Source organism: Rhea americana, unplaced genomic scaffold (assembly GCF_003343005.1).
Source record: "Rhea americana isolate MKP2758 unplaced genomic scaffold, rheAme1 scaffold_338, whole genome shotgun sequence".
NCBI classification, from domain to species: Eukaryota; Metazoa; Chordata; class Aves; order Rheiformes; family Rheidae; genus Rhea; species Rhea americana.
Genome location: NW_028186466.1, coordinates 342,231 through 368,461, shown reverse-complemented (window position 1 = coordinate 368,461; position 26,231 = coordinate 342,231). Strand labels below are relative to the sequence as shown.

Below are 26,231 nucleotides of genomic sequence, written 5' to 3'. Positions count from 1 at the left end.
AGCCTTGGTTGTGTAGACTTTCTTGGTGTGTACACTGAATACTAATTGCTAACCTAGTGGTCTCACTAAGCTTTTACTAATTCTTTACTTGAGTTAAAATCCCTCTAAGCAGTAGTAGGGGGTTGCTCCTGCAGTGGGAAATGAAGTGTTGACTGATATCTGAGTTGGTGACTTCCGTGCAAACAACATGGTGATCATCTGGGCCACAAATACTGGCATGAGCCTAGATTGGAACATGGAAGCACAGTGTGGCTGCAGCCTGCAGAGCAGAGATGCTGTTAGACAAGAGCTCACCTAGGGTATGTTTGCGGTAAAACACTTGCTATTAGAGGACTAGAACAAAACTGTCATGAAATGCAGATCTTAATTTCCCATTTTCTTATTGCCTAGTGTGCTGGGTATTTGCCTTGGAAACACCAAAAGGTCATAAATGGAGACGGTAATTTAAATATGGGAATGAAGATGGTAATTTAAATTACTATCTTTGACTTTTACAATGGCTGTTAGAGAAGATGAGACAAATCTCAATACTCCTTTCAGTGATGTTTTGCAGATTGCAAGCTAATATGTGTTCCTATCTAATAATATTATTTTGTGACAGAATGTCACATGGTTAGGAAAACATTGCAAATTGAGGGCCAGAACCTCCTCTCATTGAAATCTGTGGAAATTTTGACTTGTCTTCTGTGCCACAGAAATCAATCATAATGGGGGCTAACATTCTGCAACCTATGGAGGATGGAGTGAAAAGAAAAAGCAAGAGTCAACAAGAAACGGAGTGAGAGAGGCACCATTGTATTTGCTCACTCATTTCCTCTGTGTAGCTCTAGCAACATCTCATGTTGCTATAGTGATCTCTCAGGTGGCTGGGATGAGGCAACTGGCTATGCACATGTAATAAACAGGAACAACAGCAACTTTCTAATCTTTTCCTACTTCCTTGTTCCCTCTTTGCATTTTATTTGTGCTTCCCATTTCTGCCCACACTTACAATAAGGAAGGACAGAATGCTTAGAGATCATCTTATCTAAAGTCAGCTRATGTATTGAACTGTATCAGCAACCAGATAGTGGTGACACCATTACTTTTGCACTGTATCGTGTGAAAATTACTGGAGGGGAGACTGCAAATCTGGATCTTGGTGGTTTTTTTTTCACTGTGGCAGGGATGGATCCAGAAGCTCTGCATGGACTGCCTGTGAGTATTATGTGAAAATGGCTCAAAGTAGGAAATGGGGAATTGCTGTAAAATGTCATCTCCAAAGTAGTTTTATATTCTGCCAAACTATTATTCTGAGTGTAAATTTAGATATGCCTAAAGGGACTGTATGTATGCTATACACATGAAGTATGTGATAAGTGTAATGCGCAGAGTAGATTATTTTGTGATAATTTCATAATTTCATGAGACAATAGAGTATGAATGTAAAGAAAGAAAACTAGCATTAATATGTGGATATGGAGACTGAAAGCTACTTTATGGGAAYGTGAGACATGAAGTGCAATGATGAAAAATGAGAATATGTGAGATGTTTGGTTATATACTAATATGTACATTTATATTTACATGCCTTCAAAAGTTCATATTGTGTTAATAAATGGGAAAACTGCCATACAGTATATGTGGTTAACTTTGAATTCAGGAATACAAGTGCATGTAATAGAATGGGATGCAGGAGAAGAAAAAAAATTTAACTAGGACACTGCCCTGTCAAGATTTTACTGCTCCTTCTTATTCTTGTATGGCCACCTATGTGAGCCATAAATAGCTCATTATAAGTAGGTTATGAGTTGATTGCTTTAGCTCAGGATGACCCTATCTGTTGGCTAGTATGCAGTTCCACCGTTACTGGAGGGCTGGTATTGCCTTTACAAATAGCACTGTACAGAGTTCTGTGTAGGGAATTTAATATTTAGTGTTCAGCTGCAAATGGTGGTTGTTATAGCTTTGGAGAAGTTATAGGCTCTCTTATTGAAAGATATGTTGGCAAATGCCTTAAATTTGGTATTAGTGCTCCACAGAGATACTACAGAATTGCTGTCCACAACAAGGTGTGATGTTTGCCAGAATAGAAGCATTTTAATTCCAGAAGAATTTCAATGGTAGAAAAGATATAATAGAGATGGTCCAAATGGCAACTGACTGGAACATAGATGATCAGAATTATTTTAGTCATTAATTTCCTTTTATAATATTATTGGTCAGTCATATAGTCTTTCATAATACATTAAAATACACATGAACTAGCATTGTTAACCATCCATTGATTATATTCTCTCTAATCCACAGTATTTGCCAATTCCTTTTTGCTCAGCCTTACCATACCTCCCCTTGTACTACTTTGAGGAACTACTTTCCTTTTTTCTCTTCGAGCTCTGATCCTTTTACCATTTCTTGCTATATGTACTTCTGTGCTTCCCTTCCCTGCTCAGGTTTGTTCCACATCATGTCCTATCTTATACCGCAAAATGTAATGTGATGCGTATTTCCATTCCTCAATCACATCTTAAAATGCTGATGTGTTTTTCTGCATAGTGTGTGTACACTCAGTCCAAAGAGACATTGTGTATGTCTGTGTACCTGCATATTGGATATGTGGATATTCCATGTATTGCACGGTACAAGTTGGAAACTGTTATTTTTATTCACATTCACTTCTTCACAGTTGGAGGAGCTCAGCATGACTTAATTTGATCTGCAATGTAGAGATTTGCAGGTCATACTCCCAATTATTGTGTCATATCCCCAGTTAATCTCAAGGTTTTTACTCTGCTAACACTTTTATGCACCTGTACAAAGTTTGGCATTTTTGCTTTTTTTTTTGACTGGCTGGATTTCTGCCTGTTAGCTTTGTCTACTTCTCTCACAGATTATAAACAACTACCTGGACGGGACTMAAGGAGGGGCTGCAGACAGGACGTCTCCTAGTGGCATGCATTTCAGGGACAACAAGAAAAAGGTGGACTATGTTCTAGCCTACCACTACCGAAAACGCATTCCTCAGCATCAGCCTGGCTCTGGCACTCTGGAGCCCATGCACAGTTCAGCCTCTTTGGCCATAGTTTCAAATGGAGAGACTGGGAAAAGCTGCCTTGAACAGCGGCAGCAGAGCTGTGGGCAGTATGTGCTGCCAGAGCAGCCGGGACTGCTAGGGGCTCAGATGGCGGAGCTCAGCCCAGTGGATGCCTTGGAGGAAGAAAAACGAGTTCAGAGAGAGGAATACGAACGCAATCTGGTGGAAGCTGGGCTGGATATAGAAAAAGATATTGAGGTAAGAGTGTGGAGAGTGCATGGCTGAGACTTTCCTGCTGCATAAAGGTTCAGGAATGGGCAGTGCTGCTGGAAGAGTTCCTCTGCCAAAAGGCCAAGGAGCCCAGGTGGCTTGCAGGTGCCTCTGAATGAGGTCAGGTGCCCAGAGCTGTCATCCCTCCCTGACCACAAGGCTTCCTTCCTGGAAATGGAAAATATCCACCATTGCTTGCTTCAGATCATCATGCTATGCATTATAGGCCCGGTGTGTATCTTGTTTTTATTTGCAGATGTCCTACCATTGGTTTCAAAACATCATCTTTGTCATGTTAGTTAATGTTAACTGAGAAGAAAATCAGGCCTATGTTGTCTCTTAAAAATAAAAATACATGTAGCTTTCCTACTAATTAAGCCTCGCTTATTCCCCTGCCCTTGTTTCTGTGCATGTAGTATATGTAGTTTCTCCTTAAGCCATTTTAGCAGCTACTTTTGAAGATGCCGTGTTACTACTGGGTTTGGATTTCAATACTGAACATCCCTAGAACAAATGCTGTGCTTGCAACCCAGGATTAGGAATCCATAGAAATATATTATACAAAATATTTCATATATGCTTAAAATATGGAATATGGATAAAAATATGGAGAGGACATATTTGTGTTGGTTAGTTCTTATTGCCCAAGAAATATYTAGTTATTATGGCTGTTTAGTGTGTTATTGAGTAGAAATTTCACTCTTCAGTTGAAAATGGATTTGGTGGTCTAAAGCTTCTTATTGCTTGCAGTAAACGGTATCTTTCATAAGAAAATTTGTTTGCTTCCTAATATTCTTAAAATGAAAAAAAGACTATCTGAAATTATTCCCTAGAATTCATGAAAGTTATTAAGACATTTTATATTTGATCAAAAATTTCAAACTTCCTTTTCAGATATATATAAATTTCTCTAAAAATTTCACTCATAATTGTCATTTTCTACAATCTATCCATAAAATTAACAGCATTTATACTGAAACAAGAGAACCACCCAGATGTTAATGCATTTATCCTTGCTACATGTTTGATGTAGGAAAGTACTATGGTTATATTTGTTGGGAGTTTTTAGTTACCTGTTCATCACTACACAAAAAAAATAAAAAAATAAATAAAAAAGAAAAAAGAAATCTGCAGTCAATTCAGGGAGCTGAGTATGGGTCTTCTAAATCCCGTGGTGATGCATTGAATACTACAGGATCCCTTTTGATGTCTTTGGAAGCTACAGATATTTATATTTCTTGAAGGGAAATTTCTGCTAGGTTCTGGTTTTAGGTGCTCTGTTGTTTTTGACACTGAATTTTAGAAACATAAGGGATTCATTTCAGAGGTGCTGAGAACTTACAGCTTGTATTCAATGCAACCAGTCAACACTTTTAAAATGTGGACTAAATTGCAGATCGTATCTGAAAACTTGAGCCTACTTGACTTGGCACAGCATGCACACATTAAATGACTGGCAGGGATAGAAAGAAATAGAAAGACCTTTTAAATCTCAACATTTTCTTTGTTCTTTTTGCTGTGCTGTAGGTGGCCATGTGTTGTATTTCACAGCATAGCCTGTCTGAGCCATCACTGAACTATTTTTTTTTCTTTTAAAATAACCAAATTGCATAAACTCCATGGGATCAACTGTTTTTGGAGAGTTAATTTAGTTCTGAGTTTGATCAGAACCTGAAAACTCTAGCAGGAGATTTGGATTTAGTTATTCAACTTATTACCCAAAGTTCAGCTGGATTCAAATTCTAGTTTGGACTCCTTCCTAGCGATGTGTGCTCTTGAATAATGTACAAAGTAACAAATGATGTCACAAAGCTCTGATTAAGAAACTCTTTTTGTCAGTCTTCATTTTGAATAGGAAAAGCTTTTTTTCAAATGAGTTGGGGTGTTCTAAGAAAGTTATTTGACAATAAATTCTTTTACAGGATACATTGCATATTTGTATTTTTTTAAATATATAAATCCCATCTTTTCTTCATGTTTATGTACATAGACATATACTGTACTTATTCACAATCCAGATAAAGCATTTGTAGAGGAATCTGGAATTTCCTGAAAATCTGAAAGGGACTGTGCATTGTCCTTTTTTTTTCCTTGCCCAAGAAATATTGTTTACCTTCTTGTAGTTTTCTCAGTTTGCTACATGTCCTTCCCCTGCCTCCCCCCCCCTTTTTGTAACTCCTCTTAAAGCAGTTAAGAGCAATGGGATATTCTGGACACAATTTATTTCCTGGAAGAGCATCAGCTTTTACTTGAAGCAGTAGCAACAGGAAGAGAAATGACAAAAAGAAATCAGTGCTAGGTCTGTGGTCTTCAATGCTCATCCCTACACAATCCTTCCTAGGTAGCCTATAGTGGCTTTATAGCTAAAAAATGATCTTTGGTAGGGCCTGTGTGGATCTAATTCCTGTTAACCTAGCCACTGGGATGAAAAAAAAAAAAAAAAGAGGCCAAGACATTCTCCTCTTTTACTGATATTGTGGGAGTTATGACGTAATGTATTATGAAGCTATATATGTTGAGCAATATAGCACGTAATGATTTCTAACAGTATCTGGTGTTCCTGTGGCTGAAAAGTAGCTTAATCTGTGATCTCAGTTAACTCTAATTTATAAAGACTGTAAGCTTGATTAACCTAAATGAACTAAGCACAGCATCTTTTGTGTCTTAGTCTGCTAACCTCACAGGAGACTAGAGTCTCTCCATTGCTGCTTTGGTAAGCTAAAATTCTTTATGTTAGGAATTCTGTCTCCAGGAACACTAGACAGAGTAATGACAATTTAAACCTCTGTATTTCTGCAACTCTTTGTATACAAACAGGATTTTCCATTTGTATATGTGCATGTTTGGGAGTATGTATTTGTCTAAGTGTGTGTATACACACACAGGCATGTGAAGATGAGTATGTATTTTTGTCTACTTCAAATCACTTTGCTTCTATTAAGCCCAGCTGTTTATATAGTTGTTATATGCTGAATAACCAAAGACAAATACTATTCTCATTTGTACTGTCAACTCACTGGGTAAAAGAATACAGACAGGTGAATAAAGGGAGATATATAATTTGCATATGAAGAGGGGAGTATTACTTTTCATGTGAAACAGACAAGACTATGGCACATCTCCATATCCACCCACTTATTTGTCAATTAAAGAATTTTTAACTAGTTCTCAACTTTCTTATAGCTTTCTATAATTCATAAATGCTGTTCTCCAGAAAAGCTTTGTTCTCTCTCTCTCTCTCTCTCTCTCTCGTTTATTCCTATAACTGCAACATTATCTTGGGTGTACAAGGCAGGGTACACAATGCAGGTAATGTATATGAAGTTGTGTTACAACTTCTTCCCCTCTGATGTGACACTGATTATACATAATGATGGACAGTAGTAACTAGATGCAATGACCTTCTTACCATCCTCCTTGGAAAAATTGTTCCTGATCTATAGCATTTATTAATGTGTTATAACTGTTACTAGGACAACCTGCTTTCAATCTTGATGTCCTTTGTGTCATAAGAGACCATAGGTTGCGGATCCAGTTGAAGGAGCTCTTCGGTTGATTATCCTATCTCCAAACTATAACATTTCAGTGGCCCAGTTTAGCATGTGTCCACAAAAGAAATTCAGTTTAGGATTATGTGGAAGTGATTGCTAGTGGAAAGGGTAGGACAGGACAGGAAACTCTCTAGTCAGATCTACTGACAGCAGCAGAGCAACAAAGAACTACTATTTTGCATAGTTTAAAATGACTAAAAAGAATGCATCTTTAACTGGTCTGTTTGATATTATGAAAGAAGATAAAATAAGCATGGTGTCAAGAGRACGAGGTCAGACTATTTTCAGTGGTGGCCAGCGACAGGAAAAGAAGCAGCAGGCTCAAATTGAAACACAGGAAGTTCCATATGAGTATGAAGTATTGACTGTTGCAAGTGTGTGTAAAATTAACTAGCTTATATTTTACAGCATTACGTAGATAGGCCCCACTAATATAGATCCTGTAAACATTTATGGTAATCTGCATAGCATTAAATGATGGCAGGCTTTGCTCCCCTTCCTTCAAAAGTAACAAACAGTTAAAACTACAGTAAAATTGTTTTTCCAAGATATCTGTGCCAGAATCCCTACTTGGTGTGTCTCTGCAAATTGTAAAGGAAGGTCAGCCGGTCCCATTTATCCTTTCGAGTTAGCTGGTAAAGATATGACTGTCACCTCCAAATAAGTCTTATTTAACACCTACTGAAACAGGTCAAGTTCTGCATTAGATATACAGGGAATTGGATTACTGGGTTTACACTGAATAGGATGAGACTCAGAAAAGGCTGAACTATGCCTGAAGAGTACCCTTAAGTATTCCATTTTGTTTCCCAGGAAGAGCAATAAATGCAGTTACCATTGCAGGCAGTACTTTTGGGATTGTTCCCTCTCCCCCTCCCCCCTTTATAGGGAAATTCGTCTGTGGGCTTCAGCTAATGTGGAACATCAGTAGTTCACTTAAATTTGAATTGTACTGCTGTTCTAATGACTGCAAATGCAACGTATTCAATCAGTATTATGTGTGACAAAAGTGTAATGGGAATAGAATGGGAAGGTATTGGAGATGCATCTTGGCGTTCTAACAAGGTGGACCACTTTCCAGCATGTTAGAAATGAAATATACTTTGCTAAATAGCATTTAAGAGATGAAAATATCTTTTAAAGGGAAGATGGTGACAGTTTTAAAACGAAATGACCCTCCAGGAAGCTCATCTAACTTGAATTTTTGAGGTAACATATTTCTGAGGATATTTCTATAAACTTTTGCTATATTACACTTCCAGGCAAGGAGGTCCTTAAGGTTCTCTATGTTCCACCTTATGCAGTACTGTTGACAAAAGCACTGCTACTTGTTGTGACTGGATTTTTCTGCTTAATATTCCAAGGTATTTTTTTGAAGTTTTGTAAATGGAGAGTAAGTTATTCCACAACTTCCAATAAAAAAAAACAAATAAAACTAAACAGTGATATAGCTGGATGCTATACAAGAGATTGAATTGACCTGTTCTATCATGCAAAGGTGCCCCTCCCCTTTGTAAATGAGAGAAGGCTGAATGTTTTGCTTTCTGGCAATTCTGAAGGGCAAAAATAGCCAAAATAGTGTCCTGATAAACTATTTGCAGCAGAGGGTCTTTTTCTTTTTCTGTTCTTCTTATCCCCACTTCTTGCTGAGGACTCATCTGTTAAGTAGTTTTATCACTGTTCTTGCTTTGGGAGTTCTCTTGAGTCTCAAGAGTGTACGCAGAATAATGTAGTATTGGAAGCAGACTTGGGTCTTTTGTGCTCTAGGTCCTTTCTTTATTTTTTCTTTTTTTCTTTTGCAAAACAACAAGAATCTGAATCAATAAATATATATAAATGGATGGAGAAGTGAAGAACATGAGCCACCACTGCATGTGTTGAGTCTGTTAAGGACGTGACAATGAGTTCAATTTTTTTTTCTCTCTCTCTTTCTCACTCTCTGTTCATACACTCCCTAATATAACTTTTATGTCAAAAAACTTGTTGTAGCCTATTTTTTTAACTGCAATAGCTACAAGAATAAAACAAACATATCTGATTTTTGAAGACTACTTCAACTTAAATATACACTGATATTAAATAAAAAATACACTGGTATTAAAGTATTAACATTTTCAGGTAAGAGATTAATTCCTTTGTGTGGAATGCTTTTTCCTTGAAAAAAAAATATTTTTTTAGTATAATTTTTTTCAACTTTTATTTAAAAGGTTAAGGATATTGTTTAATGGAGTATTAATTAAGAGCCTGATAAAAGTTCTTTCTATCCCCTAAATCTATTGATGTGACTGGCAGATGATTCCAAGAAAAACATTTGATGTCCTTACTAAATTTGATGCCGTTCTGTTTGTATCTTGCAGGTACTCAGTATTAATGTTATAGTTATCTCAATATGTACTTTGATCTAGCCTGCAGAGAAAGCCTAAACAGCAGCTTACATTAATTTTAAAAGCATAAAGAAATCTAATATAGGTCTAAGTTCATTATACATGTTAATGAATGCTTTCCAGAGCCAATGAGAGTGTATGCAGAGTAAAGTAGTATTGGAAGCAGACTTGGGTCTTTTGTACTCTGGGTCTTTGGACTCAGAATAACAGAATGACAGTGCTGTTTAGGGCCTCTTAAGAGTCCCCATTATATAAATATTTGATGGCTATTTTTTTCAACTTCTCTAGTTACAGAAGTATTAATTAGCTAAAATGTTCTGACTCTGTCTGTTACTTATATGGGACTGAAATGTTATATAGAGCTATTATAAACTTGAGGAAGTGAGGAAGGTGTTTCAGAGACACTGAAATGGGCATGGGGAAAATATTGACAAGGTGATTAACTATTTAAGGGAAAATTATTTCTCCATTTTTAGAGTGGATTTTGGAGGAGCTCCATAGGAGCTGGGTGTGGTTCAGTCAATATTAAAATAGTGATCCATGATAACAGGCAGCTAGGTAGTATGGTTGTGCTGTCAGTGTTGAAAGAATTATATTCTGAGTCTTGTTTTTAATGATTATGTTGTGACTTGAATAGAAGAATGGCAGATAAAGTAAGTCCTTGTATTTTAAAAATCTTCCAGAAATGTAATGCTCAGCTGCTAGGTACCTACCTCAAGATGACTTCCAAAAGTTTTAGAAATAACTAGGGGGTTGTATACAAATGGATTTATACATTACCACTAACATTTATAGTGCTCTTTTGCCAGCAGTGTTAAATCCTGTCACTCATCTGCAGGTTGAGAAACGGAGGGGTTAATATCTTGAATTTTAGTTGGTGGTGGATTTGGGATGTATATTTTGGTGGTACTGCATGAGGATAAATCTTTTTTTTTCCACATTCTTATTTTTACAGAATATTAATTCTACCAGATTTACCAGGCTAGCTTTCCAAAATTGCATCCTCTTTTCACTAAATGTTCTTATTGAGTTCTGTCACCTGTGCGGGGAGCTTCTTCCATTTCTACAAACTACTAAATCRATGAGAAGCCCACAGAAATGACTCTGCTAGGGCATAGTGGGGAGAGAACTCAGCACATACTTTGTCAGATGCTCATAGGAAAGGGGAGGAAAAGTAGCAAAAACAGTTGCTCGTGTTTTTTACAGATCCCTGCAAATATTTTTAAATTATCAGTGGTCTTGTTTGCAGCAGAAATTTTAATCTGTAAATTAAATCCACAGAGACAACTAGAAGAGCAATAGAGGAGGCCCTGAGGGATGCTGAACTGTGTTGATGACACTGCAGTAACTAGAGAGCCACCAGAAGAAACTTGGAGGCTCAAAGAGTGATAATTTCTCTAAGCTGTTTAGACCAGCTCAGCTTTAATAGTAATTCCACAAAACTAAAGTAGCAAAATATGAGATAGAGCTGGGATTTTGGTTTTTATATTTTTTGTTATATGACCTTTTAAAGGATATGTTGCTGTTGACTGAGGTGGGGAAGTAACTTCCACAGATCCCAGGGGAGGATCACCTCAATAGTGGTACCTGCTGCCCCATGTATGTCCGCCCCTTCTTTGGTGAGAGCAGAAATTCTGACTTTCTGACATGCTTTTGTAAGGGAAGTGGGATTGTCTTTTGCTCTCTCCAGGAAATGACCTACTTTGCCCAGATCAACAAAAARCTCTATATGTATCTCTGAAACCAAGAGTTACCACTTCTGCATTTCCTGCTGATTGATAACTGCCATATGATTTCTTAGTGTTTGGAGGCATGGCTTTTTAGTCACAATTTCACTGCTTTCACGTCTCATGTAAAAGAAACTTAGGGAGGTTTGTCTGAAACATGTTTGTATAACAGGGAAATTGAGAATCCCACTTGTGAGTGAATACAACCCTGTAAATAAGTGCTTCTTGCTTTTAATATCTTGTGTGTGTGTGTACATATATATATAGTGTGTGTGTGTGAGTGATTCTGCACTAATTTAAGTTATTAAAATGTTTGTTGTTTGTGATGATATGAATAGACAGGCAAGCAGCTTATTTTTCCAGGAATACAGTCCCTATGAAGGAGGAATTATTCCCTCGCAGATGTGCAAATAGACCTTTTTATGGTATGTACATTTTAAATTATTGTGTGGTATATGAAAGGGACACACTTCAGAATGAAAACTAGATTCAGTTAAAGCTGTTAAGAACAGATAGTGGAAGTATTTTTTAAAGAAACAAAGTAATTTTCCTTCTTAGAAGGGGCAAAAAATATGCACTTGGTGGCAAGAACTTTTGCTTTGGGTTGGAAAGGTGCACATGGGCTTTTGAGTTCATTCTGCTAGCTGGGTTGTAGGTAATGAAGCTTTACTCCCCAGACAGTGTCACATTATCTAATGATGTCAACACAAACAAAAGTGTTTTGTCAAGATTAGATGCAGCTGAAACCAAAGTGATTACTATGTAAAAACAAGACTGGAAAAAAATAAATTTTAGAAATAAGAACATGCTCTTCAATACAAACTGTTTGTTAAATCCTTTCTGGAGCTAAGTTTTAAGTAAGTGCTGAACCCCCCCCCCCAACTTGATAGTAGTTTGTGTGGTTGATCACAGACTTGGTCATAGAAACAAAGATTGGTTCCCTGGTTCCCTGTCCAATTATTTTATTTTTATTTTTTTTTGCAAGACAACAATCTGAGTCAATAGATATATATAAATGGATGAAGGAGTGAAGAGCATGAGCCATTGCAACATGTGTCAGGTCTGTAAGACATGACAATGAGTTCAATTTTTGTGTACATTTGGACTATGTTGATGGTGACTGGGGTCACCTGTAGCCTTCTGTAGAAGATAGCTCTGGCTTGGGACTGCTATTATTATTATTATTATTTTCTCGAGATGTCAAAGAATCTGTTTTGGCTCTTGGAAACAACAGCAGGAATACAACTTTTCTCCAGTGGAACTCTTCTCCAGTTTTTCTATCTGTGTCAAGTTTCGCTCAAAGTTATTGTGCAGACTCCAGACCACCTGAGAACTCTATGTATTTGCATCATCAGAGATAATGTAAAGGAGCCAAATGCTATCTCAGTTCTTAAATTTTTGGGTGAAAAGGAGTGAGGCTTGATCTACATGATTTTTATAGAAGGTTTTGCAGAATGAATTTGCCTTGCCATTCATCACAGGTTTTCACAAATCATAGGATAGGCAAACCACGCAAAACTGTATCACATATTTGTTTATGTTATCCCAGATTAGCAACTGCTTTTGCTCTGAATAGAGCAGCTGGGGAAGCTCTATTTGGGTAAAAGAGTGCTCTACAGTGTCTGTGAGTCAGACAGTGCAATTCCTATTAACATTAATGGGAGTTAAGTGACTAAATCCCTATGCATAGCAAGAGAATTCGGCAGTGAATTCTATCTTTATACACATGGCTGATAACTGTGTACACTAGTAACTCTTCCTTGGGTATACAGATGTTTGCTTAAGGTGATTGGTCAAATAAAAGATGTAAGTAAGAACTAGATACTTATTTCTGTGCAGTTATTACAGGTTAGCACTAAAGTAACCAAGATTTCATTCTCTGAATCAAAGTTTGAACAGGGAGAAGGTTTTATGTTTGTTGCTTTTGTGAGGTTGAGCTATTTATTAAGATGGTGGATATCTTTGCTTTAGATTCATACTTGTGCTCTATTGTTTAGGAATTAATTTTAATTCTTTGATGTCTAATCATTTTAGAGGATGACTGAATTGACTGAAAGGACTGAGACCTCTTTATTATACTTCTAAGGGAATTCTTCATGTAGAGTGAAGTGGATGACCTTGAAATTTTGTAAGAGATCTAGTAAAGCAACTGAAGAAAGTACATTAGAGAGAGAGAATGAGTTACCATAATTCTTTGTAACAAAGTTTCAACTCTCATATAAGTCTATCTGTTTTTTCTGGAATTATTTGTTTATTCATTTATTCTCTCTCCTCTCATTGCCCTTCTCATCTCCCTTAGTCCCCACTCACCTGTAAGTTGTTATCCTCAGTTGCCTGTTTTGTAAACCACTAGTGTGCCTACTCCTCCTCTTCCCCCTGCCCCTCAATTCTCATATTCCAAATGTCTTTTTATGGGCTTTGAGTGATTCTTTGTTTGCCTGTTTAGGTATGTTCATTTGTCACAGAACTTTTTCAGGAAATCGAGGTAAAGTAGCATCCTAAAGATCATATACTTATAGAAGGCCACTGGTAGGTTACCGATTCACTTCATTGGCCACACGCTGGATAGTGGCCTGTGAAAAATTTTTATATGCTGTGCTTTGATCTGTAGGTGTGCTATCAGGCTTTTATATGACAGATCCATTGTCATTTATTGTTAATGTCCACATCTTTCTTTGAATACTCTATTATAAATACCAACTCAGTCCCTGGCAGGACAGAACCACTGCATATCAAAAGGCTTGCTGGATTATGTTAAAAAAGACAGTTGTTCTTAGGCTTATAAATTAGCTCTAGTTTATGACATGGTGATTGGTAATGCTGATGATATTAGCATAGCTATTCCGTAGTAATATATTGTGCTCTTTGTAATTAATACTCAATTCTCATTATTTCCTAAATAATATAACTGTAATTAAAATTCTACATCATTAACAAAATTGATTTTATGTTGTAAGTACCAAAAAAGACTAACAAGTAGTTCTAAAATGTATTCATCCAGTTGTATGTGTCAGTGGTGATTTTCAGAGTAGTTAGCATGTAATTATAGAATACTTCAGTATAATTAAAATCACATTAGTAAGTGTAGTCAAAGAACTATACATTTAAAAAATTGCAAGCCAAATTGATAAAGTGAGACAGTGGGCGTCTTCCCACCGTGTAGATTCCCTAAAAAGAAGATGGAAGATACACAAGACTAAGGCTATTTCCTTAGTACAATTCAAAATGCTAATTTCAAGTAGAAACAGGACAAGGTAAATTCACATTCATGTAAGAGGAAAAATAATGAAAAATTCAAAGCTGTCTGTTAGCTGCATTCCTATATTAATTCTCTATTAATCTTCATAGTTCTTTTAGTTTTTATAAATGAAAACCTTTAGGTTTGAATGAGATTATGTGATGAAAATATTTTTACAAATGAAAACATGCAGGTGTGCCTTCCATTGCTTCTTTTCTTCACCCAATGTTTTTCTTTTGCTAGCATGTCCTCTGTATTTCTTCAGCTTTTCTTTCTACTCAGAGAATTTGTGTCTTTATTCTGCCACCTGCCTGTAACAGTAATAAGTAAAAATCATAGTCTTCCAATTATTAACAATAAAATAAATATGAATTCCACTGCAGTTATTAAACACTGCTTTTCAATCTTTTGTTTAATTGACAGCAGAAGATACTCTATACTTATTTAAACTTAATATTAATTTTTTCTAATAAACTGAGTTTTGCTAATATGTTATGATTAGACAGGATGCATACCTGTCCGCTATATTGTTTTCAAGTGAGATTTTAATGGAAAATACATTTATGACTGATCTAAAATTTTTAGGTGTTATACCAATACAATGATTACTTTGTAAGGGTGGGGAAACAAAGTTTTAGAAACTTTTCATAACTGCAAGAATCTTCAAGGCAGAGCTCCATCTCTGCGTAGGCTGATCTAAGTCAGGGCTTCTGTGGGTCTGGCCTCTTCTTCCCTATCTTTGGCAATGTGGTGCTAGCCTTGTCTTGCAGACCTGCTGGGAGTTAATCACTTAAAGTGCTGATCCAGTTGAAAACTAATCACTTTCTTAAAAAGAAGATTTGGTTTTCAAGGAGCTGATCAGGGTGAACAAATTCACTATCTAGTTATATGAACTCCTGCAGTTAATCACCTGCCTTAGAGAAGAAGAAAACATGATCAAGGGAATGCTTCTGCTCATTCATTCCTACTCACTTTCCATGCTACTTTCTACATTTTGCAGGGGGAAGATTTGAATGCCAAGGCAATTTGCCTGGAGGGGCAGAGTTAACATTTATTAATAGGATTAACAGTTAACAGGATTCAGTTTGGGGCATGTGTATATAATGTTGTATATATTTAATTTTTTTTCGATATGTGGACTTGAGGTGATTATTTTTAGAGGGTACTTTTCAGACTTTCATAATTATTAAGCTGTTGTGTATGTGTAGTTTTGGTTAAAATGAAGTGTTCACTTTTTTTTTTTTTTTTTTTTTTGGTAAACCAACTCTATAAATGTTTGAAAAGAGCTAACACATGTTGCAGATACTTAGTTAACACTCCTTATTCACATGAAATTTAAGAAAGGTCTAAAAACATAATGTCTGACCAATATTAAGAGGTCATTTGTATATGTGTGAATGTTTCAGCTGAAGCCTGTTTCAGCTGAAACATCTGTTCAGTTTTATGTGATGTGTGAATTTTTTTGGCAAAACCTCTGGTCAATATTTTTAATAGTTAATGCTAAACTTGAAATTATATTTTAAATGTTTTAATATAATGTGTGAAACTGTTATACCCAGATCTGGATCAATGTGGTTACTGCTGTTTACATTATTACTGGGGTATATAACAAATGAGAATCCAGTGTGTTCTGAATAAACACAGAACAAAATGGACAGAGGCTATTTTACCAAGATTATCATTTGAGTGCAAGGAAATGGAACAGGGTAGCTGAAACAAATTGCAGGGATTACGAAGTGTACCCATTACCTCTTGTCTTGCCACTTAGTATCACCGAAAAGAGTTTGGCTGCATCATCTTGACCCCCCCCAAAGGTATTTGTAGACATTAATAATATCCCCTCTCAGTCTTCTCTTGTCCAGGATAAACAGGCCTAGCTCTTACAGCCTTTCCTCATAGGGCAGATGCTCCAGACCTCTGATCATCTTCATAGCCCTATGCTAGACTCTCTCCAGTAGACCTATGTCTCTCTTGTACCGGGGAGCCCAGAACTGGATGCAGTACTCGAGATGAGGCCCCAAGAGGGCTGAGTAGAGGGGCAGGATCACCTCCCTCGACCTGCTGGCAACATTCTTCCTAATGTACCCCAGGAAACCATTAACTTTCTTGACCACAAGGGCACATTGCTGGATTATGGTCAACTTGTCATCCACCAGCACTCCCAGGTCTTTCTCTGCAGAGCTGCTCTCCAGCAGGTCAGCCCCCAGCCTTTACTGGTGCACGGGGTTATTCTTCCCTATGTTCAGGACTCTGCACTTGCCTTTGTTGAACTTCATGAGGTTCCTCTCCACCCAATTCTCCWGCCTGTCTAGGTCTCTCTGAATGGCAGCAAAGCTTTCTGATGTGTCAGCTGCTTGTCCTGGTTTGTTATCATCAGCCAACTTGCTGAGGAGGCACTCTGTCCCTTCATCCAGGATATTGATGAGCAAGTTGAACAGGTTGGGACCCAGTGCTGAGCCCTGGGGGATGCCACTAGCCACACGCCTCCAACTAGACTCTGCTGCTGCTGACAACTCTCTGAGCTCTGCCTTTCAGCCAGTTCTCAATCCACCTCACTTACCATACAGCAATGCCAGGGATGTGAGAAAAGTGAATGCTGTAGCAGTTTCCCTATTAAGAGACCATGTCCTGAGATTGTTTCTCAGGCAGATGGTCACTGAAGTCCTTTGGAGTTCCTTGCTAAAAGATGTCCCGAGCAACATAAAAAGCAGATAGAATTCTCTCCCACTCATGGCTATATTTTGCTATGTATACTTTGGTGGTTTGGTACTGAACATATCCACCCGTTATGAAGACACAGTCTAGCAGAGTATGTGCAGCTTTGCCACATAGCCCCCTTTTCTGGCCTTTTAATGTTTGTCAGAAAATAATAATAYTTTCTAATAATATTCAATGTTGTAGAAATATGGGGAAAATATGGCAGAAATATGCTGAAGTAAAGCTACAAAAAATGTTCAATGTAATGTAATATTAAAACAAACAAACAAACAAAACTGTATAGACAGAGGTACCACACTATTTTCTTTGATTGAGCTGACGTAGAGCAAGCAAAAAGATTTATGAATATGTCAAGATAAGGAGTACTTCTAATGAGGCATTAAAGGGATTTAAGATATGGATGAAGGTACTTATTACTATTAGTGTATAGCACCAAATTTATTACAAAAATCTGGTTCTGATTTCCTATAAATTTGAAATTGTGTGATATCACCAGGGTAGGAATGAGAAGTCTTACATTTTTACTTTGCTATTTCATTTCTCTTAAGGCACACATCTTTGGCATTATGTGAGGTTAATAGGTATATTCTTCATCCTATGTGCTAAGATTCTTTTTGCATAGTTGCAAGTTGTTGTGAAATTTTACAACTTTATAACATGTCAAACTTTACCAAACATTATTATAGTAATAATATTGCTGACAATTTGTTCTGAGAATAATAAGAGAAATTGAAACTTACATATTAATTATAACTGTTTAGAATTTTTTAAAAATTATTATTATTATTGTTGTTGTTGTTTATTTTTAGACCTGATAGGTGACTGGCCAAACAACCAAAATAGTCGATGATTAATGCCATTTAAAGTTATTTTTATTTATTATTTATTTATTTGTTTATTTTATTACAAAAGTATAAACTGTAAATCCAGAGTGCCTTGTTTCAGCAGAACAACTTCAAATTTATGCTGATGGAGATGAGAGTTGAATCTGGCCAAAATGTGTTAGGCAATAATACAAAGCAGTACTGCTTGGGTGGATGAATGCAATGTAGTATTTTGACTTAAAATCTCATCTTGCAGCTAAGTGTGAGTTATAAGAGGTGCTCTACTAGTATCTACTAAGTGATTGTACTTTGGACTATAATTTCGGGGTAGTTGAGACTAGTAGTTTAGATGGGAGAGAAACCTAGTGGGATAGGGTGAACTGGAGGTTGATTCTCAAAACTGTTGATAATCAGAACGGTTGATAATCCAGTATGTTCTACAGAAATCACTGGGAAGTGTTGGCTAATTAACATTTCTGAAAAATCTAATACTATCCATTTCCTTGCTGGTTTCAATAGTGTTTGTTATGCCTGCTATGGGAAGATACTATTTCCAGTCTAGGTATCACATTGCATAGAGAGCAGAATTTCTTGGTCAGAGCTCCAAAAATGATGTAATATTGTACATTCCCTCCATGAAAGAGGTATTTCTTGGACACCAATTTCCCCCAATCTTTTAGCCAAGCTTCTCTGCTAGGCTCAGCTGCAAAGATTCAAGGAACTATTTTTCCTTGCTTGATGATTTGTTCAGATCACAATGCTGCTGCTGCTTCTGCCCTCTAACAATCTGCAGAGCCTGCAAATGCCCAACGGAACTTATCAGCTTGGGTTCTGCACTTCATCTGTAACATGCTTGTGTCTTGCTGCTTCAAACCTCCTTCTCTAGGATGTCCTAGGATGCACAGAACTGGTCCCTAAGGCAGTGTGTCTCTATTAAACTTGGGATGATCTGCAAACTGTGGGAAATGCAGTCTTGTTCCTTGCATTGTGTGTGCTTAGGACAAGGAAAAAGAAATACCTGTATTTAGTTGTTTCACTTGCTGTAGAAATGCAAGAAATGGTACTATTCTTCTGCAGTCTGTCTGCTCTTTCCCACACCTTGTTGTAAAACCTAAGGTGAATAGCACCAGGACTGTAAGTACAATTTAATAAATAATCAAAATGGTATTGCTGGTAACACTCATTGAGATGCAGTCTGAGATGGGACGAACTCCGTAAACAATACATGCTTAGAGGAAGTTTAAATATTTTGATCATGGTAAAAGCATTCCCCTCTCCCCCCAGCCCAATGCTGTAATTTTGGAAACGAAAATCTAGTGAGGGAAATATATTGGTGGCCTCTTCTAGCACCCACTTTCCCCATCTAACTTCACGTTTTCATATCCAATCTTAGTAGAAAATGACTCATTATTCTTTGTAACCTTCAAAACAATTTTTGAGCGTTGTTATATGCTGAGTCACCCAAACTGAGTTTTTTTTGCCCCAAAAGAGCAATGGCTTTCAGAAGCAGGTATAGAGTATGCTCTGATTCAAAAGTGCTCCTATGTTATCCTCTTGACAGCTGCAGAGAATAGAACATTTTCTCTCACACTCTGCAAGAAGAGAAGTGTATTTTCTTGATCAACTATAGTGTTTGGACAAGTGCCAAAACAGCATCATTAACTTTCTGTTGGTCGATTGGTGAAGACCAAAGTATTTTAGGCCCTTAATTCTCAACAATAAAATATCTTTAAAATCTTTTCTTAGTGCTGAGTTTAACCTGAATCTTTCCTCCTTTTAATCAGTGCTTGCAATTTCCAAATTTATTTTCATCTTTTTACCCTTCTAAGAAACCTCCATGAGCCCAGTCTTGAGTATACCCTGTTGTCAGGTCATAACCTTTAATTGTGTCCATCTGAACAGCTTTGTTAATGCAGTGGAGCTGTGCCAAACTGCATCATATGACAGCCTAACCTGATAGCCTCATTAAACCATCAGAGGGAAGGCAATTATCTCATCTGTATTATTTGCTATAATATAACCACCAGATGGTAACATAACCTAAAGACCTAAGTGAATCCATAGTGGTAAGATTATAAACTAATGACTGCTCCTGAGTCCCCATTACTCTGTAGATGCAAGGTATGGCAGAAACCAGGCATGAYGTTAGCCATGCAGACACAGTAGTCTGCTGTTCAGGAGTGAGGCTCTTCACCATCACTAGGTGAACAGTTGCTAGCCAACTGAGAATACACCTGTTATTCAGGCACCTCCTCTGWCTAAGGTGTATCACAGAGGCCTACACTCTGTCCAAGGAAGAGTACAGTGAGTATGTTGCTTAGTGTCATTTTTTGGCTATGCAGTTAGTTGAAGAAGAGTTGACAGCAAGAAGTAGGAGGTCAGATACGGGGGAGAAAGAGGCCTAAAACTCCTCCTGTTATATTTGTCAGCTGTAGTGACTGTAAGAATGACCATATTGTTTGAGATTGAGTCCATCTAAAGTAGTATACTATATCTAACAGTGGCAACATTCTAATATTCTCCCAGACTCCAGCTACATTCAGGTGATTTTCCCTGCTTGATACAGTTCGTCTGTCTAGTAACCTTCAGTGAAACTCTCTTCTAAATTCTTGCCTGGTTTTTCTTTAACTCTTGTAAAATTAACGATATAACATATATAACAATATATAAGATATATATAATATATAAGATAGAGGCATTACCTACTGCATGAAGATCTATGTCCTTTTGTTAGTTTTGAACCTGGTTCCCATTTGCTTCACCTGATGTCCTTTACCATTCCACTGTTTTTCAGTTTGGTATCTAACCCTTCCTTTTGTTAGGTTTATTTTTCCATCATGTTTTCCTTGAGATTGAATCTGCTGGAATGGGGGCTCAATCTCTATTTCATTAATCCCTCTACTGGTAACATGCCTGTTATCTGGTCTAAAGACTGACTTCCATGCTGCTTCATCTAAAAAACTGCTTAGGGTATAAATCTCTGTGAAGATTAGTGTCTCATTCCCTCAAGAGGAATTACACTCTGTTCTTTTAAATGTTAACTCTTTAGCCTCAAGAACTTTGCTGATTTTATTATTGATARTCAAGTATGATATAATGTATTTCACAGATGATTGGCTTGCTAGCTAAATTGGCACTGAATGTAAAGAGTCCAACTGATTACCTGTTTTTCCATTGACCTTGCCAAAATAAAAGAGGTGATAGAGTCCTCCCTCCTTTTTCTGGAAAGCCTGATTTGGGTGTTTTTTAAATCTTGTTGAGTTTTTTTTTCCCCTTTTGCATTTTATTGTTGTTTTCTGTTATCCTTCATTCTCAGAAGATATATTAAAAGTGTGATTTACTTTGGCAACAATATATGTGAGCCATTGACATATGAGAGACTTGCTGATGAAGTTAGCCTAAGCAAATAGGAAAGATTTTGCTCTACTGTTTGAAAGTCACACTTTTCACACCCTAGTAATTAATCAGCATAGATAAATAAACATAAAATAACCTGGGTAATACACTAATTTTAAAATTCAAAACATATATTCAGATATTTTCAGAAAGAATTAAAAATGAATGGCAGTYATGACATATTTGTAACCTACCTCTATTGGCTCTGCAATGAATACCACAATAATGCTAATTTCTGTACCTTTTCTATATTTGACAAACTTCAGATATTTTCAGAAAGAATTAAAAATGAATGGCAGTTATGACATATTTGTAACCTACCTCTATTGGCTCTGCAATGAATACCACAATAATGCTAATTTCTGTACCTTTTCTATATTTGACAGACTTAACAATCTATTCTACATTTGTACTTGAGTTTCTAAMAGCTCATTTTCATTCTGTAGCACGCCATTAAATGTTCCCATCATGTTCAAGGGAAGCATGCCTATGTTTTTAAGCTTCCTGTATCATCTTCCTTTCAGAGACACTTTTGGTTTATAGGTGATTTGGGAGAATTTGGTTGGAAAGGTAGGCATGCTGTGAAGAAACACCTGTAAAGGAAATAGTCAACTGTTTCATTCCACAGTACTTTATTTATTAATTAAGGTTAGATAGTTTTTTTTAAATCATTTTGACCAGAGCTTTCATTCCAAGGTGTTCTGTTCTTTGCTTATGTACACTAGTATATTCCTTAACTGTTTATGTTCAGAGGTGGGAGTAAGAGAGTAAAATAAACAGGATATTAACATTGTCACTGTTGGTAGAAACGAAGAAAGCAAAAGACAAACTGTCAAAATGTGTGAATTATTGCAGCTTTATCCAAATCTAAATTTCAGATCTTAAGCGAGTCTGCTTAGCGTATTGTTGAACAGCTAAAAATAAACCAAACTATGTGAACTACATGGAGTTTAGCTTTGCTACGCCTGAACAGACCTGTGGTCTGTGTCTTCAGGCTTGTGCTGCACAAGATTAGCTGTTTTTGATGAGTGAGGCTTCTTATTGGAGCTGCTGGTGTTCATTGTTAATTATTTTAATGCAGTTACAGTATAATCTGCAGCCATTCACGAGGATTATGGTAAGCACTGGAAAGCTATATGGTAAGGATGAAATAATAGAGAAATAATGAAACAAAAAAGCTAAAGAAAAGATAAAATGACTACTGTTTTGAAAGGAAAATGAGAGAGATCATGAGATGCATGGCGTGGCTGTTGTCTGTGAATTTGCTGATCTGTTTCACCCTTTTCTGTATACTATAGTGTCTGAACACCTCATAGTCTCTAGCATATTTATCTTCACAACCCTCTTTTGGTAGAAGGAGGTTCCATTATCTTCGTTTAACCAGTGACAGACAGAATGTAAGTTATTTGCTCTGGGTGGATATCTCGGTTGAAAATCACTCTGACTAGTGCCCCACCATTCCTTTCTGTAATGTAACTGACATATACTTAGATATACATGCTTTATAAATTTTTTTTACATCTTGGATGTGAAATGGTAAAATATGTGAAATGGTAAAATCAGAAAAATGCTACTTATTCAGACTGAGGCCCAATACAGTCGGCACCAAATGCAGATGCTTTCACAGTCACTATCTGAATCTGATTGTGCAGTATCATTCCATTATGTGGTATCCAAGTAGGGGGCCAAAAGCTCATTATTTGGCTCAGCTTTTGTAAAACATATGTGGCCAGAGCCATGTGGCAGTAAGAAGTAATTGACAGTAAGAAGTAATTGAGCTTTATTTCCATTATCATACCTCATTGTTATTCACCTAAATTTCAGGGGTGGCATCAGGAGACAAGCCATTAATTTTGAGCATTTGCATTTGCATATGTGACGGACCCATTTGGTAACTGAATTAATGGGAAGATGATTACTTTTACTGAACTATAGGGAACTGACCCCTTCTCTAAAAACTGTCTCATTATTTACCTGGTGTAACTGGTATCACGCATCAGCAAAAGATGTCTGACTATATTAACTGAAGCCATTATAAACTTGCTCTCTGAATATGGTTGCTATTTTTCTGTCTGCCTAATGATCACAGAAGGATAAAATGTTGATTGCCCAGACAGTTTGCCTTTTTAAGAAAGAAGAGTAGATGCTTCAGGTTTTTAGTTTATACCTTTCTATTTCCTATATATATATATATTTGTAAAAAGTCATAAGGAACTTCAGCATTCCCTTGGGTTGATGGATAATATAAAAATTAGACAGTAGTTAATCATTTCAGTTCAGATTCTTTCAACCCACCAGTGTTACTTTCTTCTTCATAATGGCATACACAGCAAAAATCTATTTCTTTGGACAAGTATTTTAAAATAATTATTTACTAAAAGTTATATTTTTTTCTTTTGATATAATATGAGTGATGAGTTATTCCATCATGAGGAAATCATGAGAAAGACTTTCCAAATTGTGGTATTCAACAATAAATTTTGTAGGTGCAGAGTTGCCAGCAGCAACATGTTAATGTCACAAAAAAGCCTGAGACTCTACCAGTATGTAATTATTATTTTTAAGCTTTTTACTRTCTTGACTGTGACTAACAAATATAATGCCTGTAGAAGAGTATAATGCTGTAGATTAAATTACAAGTGTCTACACAAGCTGTTGAGAACACATCATCATCAGGCTGACACATGACACATTATCTGAATGAGGTGAAGTAGGAGTTAAAAGCGGCCTGGAAAAAAAAAGGCATCATGAGAAATCCTTGAGTTAAACATGCAGTACTCCACCTTTTTACATGTCATGCTTTTAGGGAGCAGCAGGACCTCTTCATAAACTCCTCTTTACACAGGGCAGGCTTCATAGTACATCTCCATGATCTATAAGTGGTCCTTGCAAGAACTGGAGTTGAGAAAATTTGAAGTAGGCAAAGGTTAATAAAATACAATAATTGTGCTATAGCAGTTCAAAAATATTCCATGTTATAATTGTAAAGCTGTACCTGATAAAGTGGATGAAAAATATGGTTGTGTCACTAACTTTAGACTGTCAGACTTTTCAGTTGAAATCTGACTTCTAGAAACCTAAAGTCAATGGCAAATCTAAATTTTAGACCGCCTCTGCTTTGTCTGGCTATTTTGCTTGTTTGTGTTTCATAACATTTAGATTTTAATTAAATAACTCACTCTTTCAGTTTTCACTAGTCAAAACATAATGAATAAGAATATATACCACATTTTCATGTATATGAGAGTTTTTAAATTTCTAATATAAAAAGTTATGCTACAGATAACTTTATAAAAAATCTTTGAATTTGCAGTTAATGCAGATAAACTATTTTATTGTTAAATCATGAAGGATAAAAAAAAGTCTCCCTTAATGTCTCCCTTCATGTGCTAACTAAAAAGCAAAGCAGACTTTCCAGATTTTCTTTCATTTCACTTCAGTGTGGAGCTTTTTTATTAAAATGGGAAGGCCCAAAACAATGTTACAAAATAAAAAAGAAATCAAGCTATAAATATACCCTGAGTGATTCGGAACCAACGTATTGAAAAAACTTCCACTCCTAAAACTTAAGGGAAGAAATCAGTTGTATGGAATATAGATTTGACAAAAAAGGATCAGGAAAGCAGCAAATCTGTTTGTCATCAGCATAACAGTACTTAAAGTCACTTGAGTAATATAATCAGGCAGTGCAATGAATGATATAGAACAATTCAGGACCAAGAATAAAATCCCATAAGACATCAGCTGTAAGTAAAAAAGGATTTGGTTAAGGATTGCTGTATTAAATAGCATGTGAATGATCAGACAAAAATAACGTTAGCTAGTACGACATGTAGCTGTAGTGATGCATCCAGAGGGAAGAAGCAGCAGTAATTAGTGTATTCAAAGCAGAAGACAGACAGCATTTTGTAAGAGCAAATATTAAACTACATTCACAAAAATATACCTTAATTATCTCAGCAGACTAATCAAATTACAYTGTTTGGTAAATGCATCCAGTAAACAGTCATAAATTGACACTGGCAACGAGAAAAACAAGTCTTAACATTTGGTGATGTTTGCAATAGAATAAGTCCTCTAGGAACAAATGAGTTGAACAGGTCTTCACCAGTTATCATAATAAAAACAAAAAGGACATGCAAAATGACAACCACAGCTACCGTGAGTGAAGACTTGAAAAGTAGAGCAAAGAGCCTTAACAGAGAGGATTAGCGGGTACAGGATTTTATTTTGACAGCTCAGTAGAAAATTAGGTAGCTGATCTATTCCTTGAGACTACACGAGGCTGATTTTATTTGTTGTATTTTTGTTTCACAGTAGCATTGGTGAGATGTGTTTACTCTAGATTTCTTTGAGGAATTTTAAGTATACAAAAATATAGAAAGGTATGGGAAACATGGTTTTTGTAATCCTTAACTAAATATTCGGCAATCTGTTGTTCTGCACTTTGTTTACTATCCGACAAGAATCAGCTGTTCCTGTTCTCCTGCCTTATTGTCTTTATTAAAATGATCTCAGTTTCCTACTATGGAGTGATTTTTAAATATTAGCTCTGATTCCACAGCATCTGATATTACTTTATGAACAATACTACTTTCCAACATGTTTCTGCTCTAATATACAAAGGTCATGTTCTTCATCTGATTTTTTTCTCTCAAATCACTTGACCGATTTTCTTTAAAATGTGTGTAGTCACATGAGCCTGACTTGGAAATGACCAATTAGATCATACTGTCCCTCTTCTTGCCAATGTCGAATATAGTTCCCTGGATAGAGGACATAGGAGATATTAAACTGAAGCTATGTTTGATTTTAGCCAAAATCTAAGAAGAAGCCTCCTGATCTTCACTGACTGAAATTTAAACTCTCATCTGTTATTAAACATTTTCAGCAAATGATTACCAGAACATCTGCTTATGCCCAGTAAATTTTTACTTCCTCCTCTTAAAGCCTATTTCCCCCATGGATTGATGAGCAATACATTCAACAATTCATTCTGCTGTTTAAAATAACATTGTTCCACTGCAGAAATTTTAACTGAAAGTGATGTAGTGATCTTTGTTTCATGTTGCAGATATTAGGGAAATAAGAGGAAAATRTTACCATAAGA

General features: G+C 36.4%; 1 protein-coding gene across 1 annotated transcript in view; it reads left to right on the top strand.

The window, feature by feature from the left end:
• Nucleotides 1-26,231, top strand: part of ANO2 (anoctamin 2) — a 181,839-nt gene that overhangs the window by 4,109 nt on the left and 151,499 nt on the right. Inside the window, 1 exon segment of the mRNA XM_085311278.1 lies at nt 2,870-3,271. Coding sequence (XP_085167404.1) covers nt 2,870-3,271 — 402 coding nt within the window.